Source organism: Manacus vitellinus, unplaced genomic scaffold (assembly GCF_001715985.3).
Source record: "Manacus vitellinus isolate BGI_N305 unplaced genomic scaffold, ASM171598v3 scaffold_77_pilon, whole genome shotgun sequence".
In the NCBI taxonomy this organism is placed as follows: domain Eukaryota; kingdom Metazoa; phylum Chordata; class Aves; order Passeriformes; family Pipridae; genus Manacus; species Manacus vitellinus.
The window spans coordinates 1,398,095-1,412,401 of record NW_021940802.1 but is presented as its reverse complement, the minus strand read 5'-3'; the positions used below and the strand labels follow the sequence as shown (position 1 = coordinate 1,412,401).

The 14,307-nt window shown below is 48.5% G+C and overlaps 1 protein-coding gene across 1 annotated transcript in view; it reads right to left on the bottom strand.

Moving 5' to 3' along the window:
- WNK2 (WNK lysine deficient protein kinase 2) overlaps positions 1-14,307 on the bottom strand; it is an 82,707-nt gene that overhangs the window by 46,083 nt on the left and 22,317 nt on the right. The window contains 6 exon segments of the mRNA XM_029964657.1: positions 301-540; positions 542-847; positions 1,881-2,075; positions 6,380-6,526; positions 10,360-10,556; positions 13,953-14,241. Of these exon segments, the coding sequence (XP_029820517.1) occupies positions 301-540; positions 542-847; positions 1,881-2,075; positions 6,380-6,526; positions 10,360-10,556; positions 13,953-14,241 (1,374 nt within the window).

The window sequence follows — 14,307 nt, the reverse complement described above, 5'->3', positions numbered from 1 at the left end:
GAGATGGAGAAGGAAGAGGGAATTCAGAAAGTGCTCCGTCCTCTCGCTGTCCAAAGCCTGTTGGGTTACACTCATGACACCCCCCTGTCCCTGGGCGAAGGCACCACCTGCTCCCCCCTGACCTCACAGCTCCAGCCGCCACCTCCCGGACCGAGGTCGAGAAGCCAACAGAACATCTCAAGAGTAAGGAACAAGCCTCCCCACTGAGTGCTGGTGAGGGAGAGAGCCCCGGGAATGCCCGTGCCCAGGGACTGTCCCATGGCCCAGCACTACTCGGCGCGGCCCCAGCCCGGCAGTTACCTGGTGAGCAGCCCCCGGCGCGGCCAGAGCCGGCTCGGCAGGGTGGATCACGCTCGGCTGCAGCGCCGGAGCAGCAGGAGGAGGCGGCTGCTGCGGCTGGGACACGGCCTGGGTGCCCTGCGCGTGGTGGGGAGAGGGCGCGTCGCTCGGCAGGATCTGCTGGAAGGCGGGCTGGAACATGGGCTGCTGGGGCAGCGGGGGCACCCCGGCGTGCGGCGCAGCGCTGGCCACTCCCGGCGGCGGCCACGGCGAGCAGCGGGACTGGTGGCAGCGACATGTTTGGCACTATGGTTTGGCAGGGCAGGACCAGGGAAGCCACGGTGGTGTGAGGCAGGTTGACGGCCTGCATGGGCAGGGCAGGGGAGTTGGGGGCCATGGGCAGGGTGGGGTTCATGGGCAGGCTGGGCAGGATCACGGCCGGAGCAAAGTACTGGGAAGGAGCAGGAATGGGGGGCACGTTTGCAGCAGGGATGTCAGAGAGGTTTGGAGGAAGGTTGTCAAGGCCTGCCAGAGGAGTAATTGCAGGAATGACAGGAAACTGAGGAATCTGAAAAACATACAATATCGCATAAATTGCCGGTGTTTCCACTGATGGTACAAAACAGTTTCATCTGCCACGCAAGTCCCTGAAAACCACCTGTGCCATGAGGATAATTATGTCTGCTCGTTAATCACTTCCATTCACTTCCTGAGGTTTACAAACAGTAATAAAAACTGATTTATGCTTAAATCATTAGTAAAAGCAAAAAAAAAATAAAAATTTTGGGGACGCATTTTTATACCTCAGAAGCTTAAAACCACTTCTAACACCATCTTGAAGCCTTCAAGCAACATCCTAATTAAAAGCTGCTTTTATTTTAACAGAAGTTAAAAGGAATTAAACCAGACATAACATGAAACTCTTTCATGCAAAATTCAGTAAGACTATTTAAACCCTTGTTTTTAAATGAGCTGCAACCCAAGCAGTGTGGAAGAACCCAGAAAAAAGGGTTTTTACAATTGAAACCTCCCGGTGATGGAACAAACCCCGGCATCATGGTGCCAGCTTGCTCCTGCCCTTTGGCACAAGCTGCTCCACATCACAGTGGTTGCTACCAGCAAACACAGTGACAGCACCAACCACCTCCCAGGCCAAGGGGAGGGTACATCTCTGCTTTGGAGACCAGAACCGGGGCAAAGAAAGAGACAGGGCTGGCAGGTGTAGGGGAAAGTGGTGAAGTCAGGAGGTCAGAAAATAGAAAAAAAAAGGGCAATTTCTCATGCTGTCAAGCCTGGGATGGGGAAGAGAGTGTTCCAGAGGGAACAGTGCGAAAAACCCAAACCAAAACAACATCAAAAAGCAGTTATTGCCAGTTTGGAACTGCCATTAACTGGATGCCACAGGGTTGGGTACAAGAGATTTCTTCTTCACCAAACAAATAGTAAATAATAAAGGAATACACGGGAACTGGGAAAAAGCAAACGTTCTCGTGGCCTAACTAAACTGGCATGCAGTCAAAACAGCCACACGAAAAACCGGAAATCACGTTAATTATTAGCTGGAGAGCTTTCCCCCAGTGGATGTGTTCACACGCCGTTACCTGGGAGGGGGCCACGGGCGGGAGCTGCGGCACAGTGGAGATCTGCAGGGGCTTCAGGGGGGCACTGCTGGCTGCCACGGGCGAGCCCTGGGCTGGGAACTGGGGCAGCAGGTGTGGCGCGGGCTGGAGCGGGCACACGGGCTGGCTGGCCAGGACCTGCGGCAGGGGGGCCGCCTGGGACATGGGCTGCTGCTGCTGCTGCTGTGGGAGACAACGGGGAAAAGGCTTATTGGCTCGTGGGCCACAGAAGGACCAGGTGGCAGAACACACTGCCTGCTTCTGTCCAGCTCGCTGTCAGGACAGACCCGCTGGCTGGACTGTGGAATCACAGAACCACTGTGGCTGGAAAAGACCTCTAAGATCCCCGAGTCCAATCGCCAACCCAGCACTGCCAGGTCCACCACTAAACCATGTCTCCATGTGCCACATCTGCATGTTTTTTGGACACTGGCAGTGAGCCCACCACTTCCAGTGACCCCTCCAATGCCTGACCACCTTTTCCATGAAGAAAATTTCCCTAATATCCAACCTGAACCTCCCCTGATGCAACTTGAGGCAGTTTCCGCTTGTCCTGTCACTTGTTCTCTGGGAGTAGAGCCCAGCTTGCCCCCCCTCCGGCTCCCCCCTCCTGTCAGGGAGTTGGAAAGAGTAAAAAGGTCCTGCCTGAGCCTTTTCTCCAGGCTGAGCCACCCACAGCTCCCTCAGCTGCTCCTCATCAGACTTGTGCTCCAAACCCTTCCCCAGCCCTGTTGTCCTTCTCTGGACACACTCCAGCCCCTCAGGAGATGTTCCAGCCCCTCAGGACATGCACCCAGCAAGGACAGCTTACAGAAGAGATGGACACTCCTAATTCAAACACTGCACAGCAGCCCGTGCTTAAAACATATTTAAATACAAGACACATTACCTAAAAAGACAAGTTCTAACTATCTTGGAGAGGTTATTTGTAACCACTCAGACTCTTTAAATCCCAGAGATTGTTCCAGTTGGTACTGTGAAATCCCACCCACTAACTTTCAAGATGCAGATAATACCCAGCACATCCTGGCATGCAGAAGCTGCTACCTAAAGAGGCAGGCACAGGAACCACAACACTTCTTATCTGAGACACAACAAACCACAATAATAACAGTAAAAGTTGGGTCCCAGTTATTTCTGAGGTGCTGTAGTGACAGTGTGGCAGCGAAAAAAGCAGTTTTACTTTTCCAGGGAAAGCAGGCTTTGGGCAGCAGAATAGTGAGAAAATGTTGCATTAAAGCTGGAAATAATAGAAACAAACTTCCACATTTTGCGTGCTACCAGTATCTCCTCCTTCAGTTCCTCTAATTAGTTCTGAAAGGCCTTTAAAAACCCTTCTAAACCAGAAAGATGGCACTGGAGACACAGGCTGGCTCATGGTGACCTATTTGGGACTGCAGGGCTGATGGCTCCACCAGGTTTTGCAGCACACACCACCTCACACAGTGCCTGTGGTCAGAAGGTAAACTTTAAAAGGGATAGCCAAGTGTTAGAATCCTTCATTTTTGCCACTTCCACCACAAATCTGTACAGGAATATGTTGCTCAGCACTTTTTTAATAGCAGGACTCCTCAACCAGTTTGGTATTAATGCAATAAAACTGTAGCAGATGTACTATAGAATCACAGAAACGTTTCAATCGGAAGGGACCTCAAAGATCACCTCATTGCACCCCCTGCCATGGGCAGGGACACCTTCCACTAGCCCAGCTTGTTCCAAGCCCTGTCCAACCTGGCCTTGGACACTTCCAGGGATGGGGTAGCCACAGCTTCTCTGGGCAACCTGTGCCAGGGCCTCCCCACCCTCACAGGGAAGAATTTCTTTCTCATATCTTAGCTGGACCTACCCTCCTTCAGCTTAAAGCCATTCCCTTTTGTCCTGTCCCTCCATCCCTTGTCCCAAGTCCCTGTCCAGCTCTCTTGGAACCCCTTTAGGCACTGGAAAGGCCCTCCTGGAGCCTTCTCTTCTCCAGGTTGAACACCCCCAGCTCTCTCAGCCTGTCTCTGCATTGATGAAGCAAGATGCCATCCACCCTTAAACAGCTAAACTTCAGCCATGACTGGTAAGTTCCCAATACAGGATCGGGGAACAAAAGAGAATTTGGTGCTTGGTGTCACATATCCAGGGCTGACAACACTGAGTGCCAGAGTGAGCACATCACACTGGAGGTGGCACTGAAGAACTCCCTGCAGCCTCAGCGTGGCTCCTGCAGCATAAGGTGGTCATGCCTGAGCATTACTCTGCCACATGACATCAAAATCCAGCAACATGGATCTGTGCTGCAGTTTCTGCCATCCCAGGTTTTGGGAAAAGAGGCAGCATCTACCCAGTTACAGTCCCAAACCCAAGGGAACGGCAGCGTGGGAGCTGGCCTGGCACTGCTGATGGGACAAACTGGCCAAGGTGGAGGCACCTGGGGAGTGCCTGAGGGACTGGGGGGGCCCACTCACCCCACAGAGGAACTCCTGCCAGACCCAGCCCGAGCTCCAGAGCAGAACAGCCGCACACCCACTGGGCTGGAGCAAATAAACCTGCCAGTTCCCACAGCCAGCTCAGCTCTCACACCCAGCCGGGTTAATCTGCAGCTCAGACGGCTGCCCACGGGTCACCACGGACAGGGGGCACGGGCACAGGTGGCTCAGCCACCTCCCACTCGAGGAGAGACCACGTTAGCAGCAGGAAAACAGCATTCAGGGAACAGAGAGGCTTCCTAAAACCTCTGCTTCAAATTCAGCTCGTGTCTTAAAGTGCTTGTGAACGGGATGAGGCACAAGGAGGGGAAAATATCCAGGTGGATTAGTAACTCTGCCTCATAACTTTAACAGTATAAATGCACAGACACTCAAATTGGAAAAAAACCCAAAACAATCACAAGATGCAACATTGATCCCACGTCTGAGCCACCAGTGTATAATGATACAAGAACATCCTGTAGGCAGGTGAATTTCTCACCCCCATTTCCTCTTCTGCTGCCCCCCCCCCCAGCATGGACATTCCCAAAGTCCCCACACACCTGGGGACTCCAGGACCTACTGCTATCTCTGAGACACAGGTGCACTCTGGGAAGTTCTGCAGAAAAACTTGACCATTTTACCTATTTTTGTAATAATAATAAAACTGTAAAAAGCCAGTTTTTTATTAGGCTTCCTAGTAAGATTAGGAAGCAAAGACAGATCAGTAATTAAATCCTTCTGCTGTCAGGGATAGAACTATTCCAAGAGACAGCAATGCTGTGAGGAAAGGGCACGATAAAGGAATTAAGTTGGGCAAATATCCTATTCCAAACCAGAATCTGCTCATGGGAGAAAATAAACAACAGATTTGGAACTGTCAGCATAAAGCTCCAGAGGCCACCAGCAAGACCTGTGCAAATGGTGAGGTCCTAAACCTGCCTGAGTATAAAATTTTTGTCTGAGACAACCACGAGATTATCTCTGCCCATTAGAAAAAAACCTGTTATGTGACAAAACCTTGCACAAAGGTATGTTTTTCAAGGAGACCAAACGACACATCTCCATTATTGATGCTTTGAGAAGAACGGGGCATGTTAAAAAAACCCCTAAATGGCAACCAGTGAGATAAATGTTGATAATTCAAAAGGTTTGGAGAGGTATGATTCATGCCAGTCACAAAGTACAGACACTCTCCAGCACCAGCAACAGTTTCTACAGAAGGAAGTCAAGTTTTTGTATAATCACCAAAATAAGCCATGAACTACCAGATCATACCAGGCTGTGGCTGCATCCCTCATGAGAGCACCCCCTCCACTGCTGGGAAGAGTTGCTTTGGAAATAGCTTTAGGAAATGCAGGGTTTGGAGTGAGATTTGATCCCTGAAAATGCACAAGAGTTACTGTTTGGAGGCAACTCAGAGACAGGCTTTGCTGCTGAAGGTGGACCTCCTGGCTGGGTGCCTGCACTGAACTGTATTAACATCTCATTGAGCAGCACCACTGAGGATTCAGAGACAAGTGGCACCAGGCTAAGGGGTCTCTTTCTAACCTTTTAGAAAGGAGGTGCTGAATAATAACACAAAATTATTAACAAACTGTTGGATTTTTACAGATCAAGACAGCACACTGATATCAATGCAAGGCTTCAGGCTGATGCTGCGAAGCCACAATGGAAGACTTAAACTCAACCAAGACATGCCAATGTGTGTTCCACGACTGTCCTCAAGGCTGTTAGGCCAAATACCCATTGTCCCACTCCTAAATCTCTCAAGCTGCAGTTTAACAGTTTCAAACAGCTCAAACTCGCTACAGGTATCCCAGAACCACAGGAGTGGTTTGGGTTGCAAGGGACCTTAAAGCTTATCTTGTCCCACTAGCCCAGGTTGCTCCAAGTCCCGCCCAACCTGGCCTTGGACACTTCCAGGGATGGCACAGCCACAGCTTCTCTGGGCAACCTGTACAAGCTGGAGCAGAGCACAGGGAAGGGGCGGGATGAGGCAGGGGCTTTTTGGTAGAGCCCAACTCTCACCTGCTGGCCGGCCAGCACTGGCGGCGGCGGCTGCCCCAGCGGGAGGGAGGCGACCGTGGTGGGCTGGACAACCGGGAACGGCATCGCCGGCTCCTGGTAGTGCTGGGGCACCACGGCGGGCGCCGCCGGCACCGCGGGGAGGACGGGCTGTGGAGAGAGAGAGCACGGCATCAGGGAGGGCACCGCCACCTCAGGGGCTCTGCGACCGCTCGGCACCAACGCAGCCGCGCACAGCTCGTCCGCTCGGTACTTGGGTCAAAACAGAGGGGAGAAAACTCCTCTGCAAGGAATGGAAACCTAAAAACGTGGAAAAAAGTCAGCAAATGCCAAATAAATTAATGAAACCACGCTGCATTTCTTTCTGGAAGCAAGAGTGCAGACCAGTAAAACCAGTGGAAGCACAGTGAGTGGGAACAGACCAGCAACAACAACCGGGTAACGGTTTTATCTTTACAAATTTATCTACAAATTTATCTTCAAATTTATCTTCACAAAGTGTTTTTTAATTTTATAATCTTCATCTTCCAAAAAAGCAGGCAATTTACTGGAAACGGATGCCAGGAAAATAAATGGAGAAATGAGAAACAAATTAAAACCATAGTTGGAGTGGAAAAAAATTAAAATAGAAATTCAGATCAGGTTTTAACAACATCAGGTCTCTACAACTTCAGCTCAAACAAAACAGATAAATTACACATAAACAGTATGTCAGACTGAGGCTCATAGGCCTAAAAAACCCCTACTGCAGCTCCAGTTATGTGCTTGTCAACTTGGTCAATAATACCCAGTTAAATACAGCAATTCTTTTTTTTTTTTAATTGGAAAACAGAAGGTTTTTCATCAGACTTTGTTTCCTGTGTTTTTTTAGATTTACCAGACTCTTAACCTAAATTATCACAGGAAGAAAAAAACCATGGCAGACCCATCAGAAAATAAAAAGTAGAAGAAATATTTTGCTTGTGAATGAAGGATGTTGTCTTTTCAAACCCTCAATCAACAAGTTTAGGTTAAAGTTACTAGAACCTATCAACAAAAAGAATGACAGAATGTGCTGCACAGCTTGATTTGATAATAAATTCTGCTCAAGGTGTGCTTTCGGAGTGTTACATTTAGAAGGGTTCATTTGGTGCTTCGGGTGAAGAAGAAATGAGGAAGGATTCATCCCATCCATTCCAGGAGATGTGTGCCCATAGGAAAAGTGCTTTCCACAGTAGAGGGAGCTGGCTACAGATGCCAAGGATGAATTTTTTACCTTCAAGTGAACAGAGTTGATGCATTTCCAAAATACAGTTTGGAATTTTTTGGCAACGTTTTGGAAAAATATATGGTAAAATCAGGGGAAATGAGGCACTTCCCAAGTGCGTAGGGTAAATCTGGAAAAAAACACTGTTCCTGGATTTAATTTTTTCTTCTCTTGATGCCTCTGGATTTTTTAGATTTTTAGCTTTTTGTAGATTTTAGAAGTAGTTGTGTAATGAATGTAGGTTTTAATGTACCTGTATAATTTGTCACCCTTTAGCACAGTAGTTTACACATAACCCTTTTACCCCATTTCATATCAAACTTTCTAAATTCCTTTAGTTTGTTTAGACTTCTCTCAAGGCAGGCCTTCATTCTGTTTAACAATGTTGCACCCCAGGCCTCTACAACAAGGTACACCATAGTCAAAGCAACCTTCAAATCCTTAACCTGGGAGGAGCTCCAAGAGACTGTACGTGCTGTGATGAAGAGGAAGATGAGGAAGAAGGGGTCCTGAGGGACCCCTGACTCAAGTTCTGGAGGGGTATGCTGGGGGCAGAACTGGGAAGGATCTGGGGGGTGGATAGATCTGGGATTGGATGGACAACACCATAAATTGTGGAACCCCTGGACACATGGGACAAACGTCTCTGTACTCCTGGTGGTTGAAGGCCTTCATTAAAGAACCAGCTTTATATCTTATCTCTACTAATAATTGCCTGGGGAGTCTATTTTTTTGCTCCCGTGATCTTTAAGGCATTGCTCTTAAGACCAAGAGGATGCAACCAACAAAAAAATGAAGTACCATGTCATCACTGTCATTTTTACTGCTTGGGGTGCTCCAGTCCCCAGTGTGCACTGCTAGCTGGGATGGGACCGTGGAGGCTTCTCACAGAGGAGTCACAGGATGGTTCAGGTTGGGAGGGACCACTGAGGTCATCCAGTCCAATCTCCCTGCTCAAGCAGGTTTCCCATGAGCATGTTACTCAGGATTCTGCTCAGACAGGCTTTGAGTATCTCCAGGGAAGGAGACTCCACCACTTCCCTGGGCAGCCGGTGCCAGTGCTCCTTGCTTCCTGGCCATCAGAGGATTCAGAAGGCAGAATGTTTTCTGCAACCCCTGCAGGGTTGCAGAACCCCTGGGGGAAGAACTGGTCTTTTGGCCAATTCTGACTTGTAAAGATTCCCATAACAGAGCAGGTCTGAACACCTGCCACAGGGCCCCCTGCTCTGGGGAAGGGGTTGGAACACAGCATTTTCTGGGAGTCAGTTAACTGGGGAGTGAGAACTTCCAGCAGGCATTGAGGTGTCTGACGTGTTCTGGTCTTGGCCAGTCCAAAATGAGTGGTCTGGGCATGCCTGAGGAGAGCGGTGAGGACACATGAGCTCTGCAGAGCCTGCAGGACCCCAGAGCCACTGGAGGCCACGTGCCCCCTTCCTCTTCTCTCCCCCGCAGATCTGCGTCTTCCTCTCCGGGTTCCAGGGGAAGGGACATGGGAATCACAGCCAGGATGGGGTCACTGAGGCAGCAAGACGCAGTGTAAGGGTGGCCTGTCACATGTGAGGGGCACAGAGGCTGGATTGGGACACAGTCCTCCACAGCTCCCCAGGGACACAACGTGCTGGAAGCACTCAGAGATCTCTGTTCACTTGCCTATGTTTGTCCTTGCACCAGCAATTCCATGAAGCACTTTTGGCCGAGGTCATAATGGGAGCAAGTGGGAACAGCTGACAGGGCTGCCAGTGCCTGGTGTTGGAGCCCCAGTAAGGGACATACATCACTGAATCCACACGAGGTCAAACCCACACCAAGAGCCCCAAAGGCAGGGACTGGATGACCCTGTAACCCTTGTCAGAGCTGGAGGGAACACCGGAGCCAGGGGGCTCTTGGAGCAGAAACACAGGACTACACCAACAGTGAGCAAAACAAAACAGTTGCAACCACGGGCAGCAGATTAAAAGTAAACACAGAATCAGGGAATCACCGGAGTGTTTGGGTGGGAAGGGACCTTACAAACAACCTCATCCCACCCCCTGCCATGGGCAGAGACACCTTCCACTAGCTCAGGTTGCTCCAAGCCCCGTCCAACCTGGCCTTGGACACTTCCAGGGATGGGGCAGCCACAGCTTCTCTGGGCAACCTGTGCTAGGGCCTCATCACCCTCACAGAGAAGAATTCCTTCCCAATATCCCATCTAACCCTGCCCTCTGGCAGTTTAAAACCATTTTCCCTTGTTCTGTCATTCCAGGCCCTTGTCCAAAGTACCTCCACAGCTCTCTTGGAGCCCCTTTAGGCACCAGAAGGGGCTCTAGGGCTTCCCTAAAGAATTCTCTCCTCCAGGCTGAACACCTCCAGTCCTCCCAGCTTGTCTCCAGAGCAGAGGGGTGCCAGCCCTTGGAGCATCTTCATGGCCTCCTCTGGAACTGCTCCAACAGGTCCATGTCCTTCTTATGCTTTGTGGCAAAGCCACTAACAGATTTCAGCATCAACGGATTGATAAGGAACTTTTTTACTGAAAGTATGACAGCTGCCAGTGAAGCAGGATGGCAAATACCACGACTCAGGCACCATCCCCCATTTCACATCCACCAGGAATGTATCACTGAGCAGGTCACCACCCACAGCGACGAGCGAGGAACACATAAAGAGGGTCCCGGAATCTGCACCCTCCAGAAACAAGAATATCAATGGTAATACTGAATACAAAATGATCCGAAAAAAAAAAAAGCTTTAGACTTACTGCTGAGGGCTGCTGGTAGTGCCCGAGCTGGGGCAGGCTGTGGGGCACGGGCTGGCTCTCACTCAGGGGGGGGCTGTACACCCGCTGGATGGCCGGGGGCACTGCATCGGGCAGGGACGAGTAGATGACACTTTGCTGGCTGCTCTGGGAGTCAGAATAAACAGTGGAGCCCTGGCCGCTGTCAAACGTGCTGTCAGCTGAAAGAACAGTTAATTTTTATTAAAAGCCCAACAACCCCAAACGTTCGAGCGACGACTTTAGAGCAAGGTCACCGTGGTTTATGCAATTAGCGTTTTTACTACCCTGGCCCTTTTGTTATATAAATAAATTATACAACACAAATGTTATTTTCTGCAAAAGGCACATACTGCTTCTCTTAAGCCAAAAGGCATCCCCATGGATTTCTGTGCACAGTGATATTTTAGGCACATTAATATTTCCTTTAAAGGGCATAAGGTTGACATTAAGAATTGCAGACGTCTATAGATTCTGTAGGATGAAAGGAGAGGTAATCCCAATTGTCATGTTCAGAGCAGATCATGGGCTCTTTTAGAGTTCCACCTCCCAGGGATGCACTGACTTTAACACCTTTTTTTACTAGCAACACTGAAAATCACAAAATTCTTTATGCTGTATGACTTATTAGTCCAGCAAGTCACACCCTGCTTGCATGTAGAGCAGCACCTCAAGCTGCAGGTCAGACACAAAACCATATGCAGGTTTCAGTGAGTTAAGAGTACACTCTGTGGGAGTTTCTCATGGAGCATTTGCCCAGTGAACCTGTGGAATTGCACAGCTACGGGCACTGGGAGAGCACCAGGTCCTTTGTCCAGGGGAAATATTGGTATTACTGATTTAAAAATGTTTCTTCACGACTTTTAAAGCCTGTAAAGTACAGGTTCCCAGCTCTTCTTGAGCATAAGCTACTGCTTTCTTCACTTGAGAAAGGAAATGAGATAATCAGACTGCAGTTGGATGTATACAAAGGACAAACAGCTTCTAAGAGATTAAAAATTAAAAAATGAAAGAAAACTGCAATGCAGTTTAAAAAAATGGCTTAAGTTACAGCTAAGCTTAAACACCATTTCTTTTTCCAACACTTTCCATCGTCTCTTTTTTCCATATTCTAAATGAGGTTTTAGTTATTTGGCTTTAAATAAAAAATTATTTTTTAATAGCACCAGAGATGACATTTCTCTTCAGTACTTACAAACTATTCTCCCAGCTGTTTGGGTTTTTTTCCAAAATTAAACTCCCCTCTCTATTTATTCAGTTCATTTCTGAAGAGCCAACACAGCTCTCTCTCACGATGGGAATTCTGCTGCATAAACACTTCCATTTTATTACAAACAATTATTCAGGACCTCAAAGGGGAAAAAAAAAAGTATGACAGTCAAGTGCTAAGGTAAAAGCTGTGAGTCAGCCCCAGGATTTTATAGAACAACACACATTAAGTTATTAGTTTCCATTTTTACGTTTGACCTCAGATTACATGAACAGGTGGCACTCTAATTTACAGAGGTCTTATGCTAAGAAAATGTTCAAATACTCTGATAGCAAATTGTCAAATAACACCAAGTGTTGGTGAAAAGTTGAGGAGGAATAGGAAATAAATTGGGGGGCTTATATTTAGTATAAAATTCTGCCAACTCATGTCCAGCAGAATCATGGGAAGCACAAATTGCCTTGTTGCACCACTGGAAACAAAAAGAGTAATAATTGCAGTGTTCCTCAAAGGAATTAGCATGAAATAAATATGTGATCCAAAAAAATAAAATGAGCTCAATTTAGATTCAAATAAAAAGCTTTGTGAATACAGCAATATTGTGAGTGTTATGCAAATGTGGCCAAATATCTTGTAGAGACATTTTTCCTGCAGAGGCATGGATGGATATTTCAGAATTCAAAGCAGACCTCTTTGTAGCCCTTTATACGATACCTGAATTAAAGCAGCAGCTGTGTCTTTGCTAAAGCTAATGCATCTTTAACTCAAATGTGCTTAAATACAAGTCCAGAACAGCAAAACAGAAACATTATGATAATTGTTTTGTAGGAAAATATGCATATCGGATTTTATCAGAAAAATTGGCTAGGAAAAAGGAAAAGAACTCTCATAAAATTTCAGATCTTCCAAGCAAAAAATCACAGAATCACAGAATGGTTTGGGCTGGAAGGGACTTTAAAGCTCATCTTGTTCCACCTCCTGCCATGGGCAGGGACACCTTCCACTAGCCCAGGGTGCTCCAAGCCCCGTCCAAGCTGGCCTTGGACACTTCCAGGGATGAATATCTGGCAATGTTTCCTTCAAGATGGTTAAAAGTACAAACAGATTTAGATTTCAGTACCAGAGCTCGAGTCAGTAACAAAGGTTAATTTTAGAGGCCAGAGTCAGGGCAGAGTTACTTTAGGAAAATAAAAGCACTCCCCCTTCCTTGTGCTGTGCTGTTTGCTGGGGGTAAATCCGACACTCAGAATCCAAACGAAGAGACAACAAGCTCTGCAAGCCAAACCAGGGAGTTTCTTAGCCAGAGATAGACCAGAATCAGTGCTTGGAATTAAACCAGGAGGTGTCCTTGAAATAGCCCCGGGATCAGCCCCAGCTGCATGTCAAGGGCTGGCACATCAGTGACTCCCTACTCTGATCTGCCACAGGGGAGCTCAAACAGGCCCTGGCTTCAGGGCCATGAGCTCAGGGCAAAAGAGAGCATGATCCAAAGACCCAACAGCAATTACAATGTCAGCCCACAGCCCTGGTGCTCCCAAGACCCCTGACCAAAACACAGCTGGCATTTCTCATAAAACAGGGAAATCTTAAATTACATCACGTAACATCCAGAGATGGATTTTTCTTCCTACCACAGACCTTTGCACAGCATCACAAAAAACTGCAAGACATCAGGAGTCACTTGAAAACACAAGAGCCTGCTGTGCCTTGGTTTCAGTAAGGTCTGGTTTGCAATGAACATCTCCACAAGGCCAACATCATTTGAAAGAGCCACCAGTTGCTCTGACCAGTTTGAATCATACACATTCACAGAATCCCAAGTTGGAAGGAACCCACAAGGATCAGCAATCAGTTTGGTGCCAATTCGACTTCTGCAGGCTCTGAAATCATGTTTTGCATGAACTTGATCCCACCACCTAGCACAGAAAACACGTAGCTTTTGTGTCAAGCAGCAGGTTTCCTTGCCTTTCCACTTAAAAATATGTTATGGTTTTGGTATTTATTGCTACTGAAGGAATGTATATAGAGATATCTGTATTATATAGTTTTCTTGAAACTTTAACAGAACACGCTGAGTTGGAAAGGACCCACAAGGATCATCCAGTCCAGCTCCTGGCCCTGCACAGGTCTATCCCTGAGAGCCACACCACATGCCTGAGAGGATCATCCAAACGCTCCTTGAGCTCTGGCAGCCTTGGGGCTGTGCCCACTGCCCTGGGGAGCCTCTTTCAAAATTGTGATGTGTCGCGTTTTTTGAGCTACTGTTCAAACCCACACTCATCAGTTCCTCTCTCCCCCGAGCTGGGATCACTGTGGCTTTTTCCCCTTGGAGATTCACCACCGTGTGCCCACAGACCACGAGACTTACAGGCGACGGAGGTGACGCTGGTGGGCAGGTTCTGCTGGAAGGGGTGCTGGTCCGCCTCCGGCTCCTCCGGCTCCGACAGGACGTGGTGCCCCGTGTGGGACAGGTACGTGACCTGCACCTGCTGCGCCTGCGGCGCCTTCAGCTTCTCCAGGCACTCCGAGTCCCGCCGCTCCTCCGACTGCATCCTCGGCCAGATCCGCTCTCTCCTCCACAGGATCAGCGCTACTCTGTCCCGGATGGACTTGGCAACTATCTTGAGATCGTTTTCATGGAAAAATCCCGAGTCAATCTGCAGAGGAGGCACAGACTTAGCAAGGTCACGCGCGCATGGACGTGCACACACGTGTCACACACC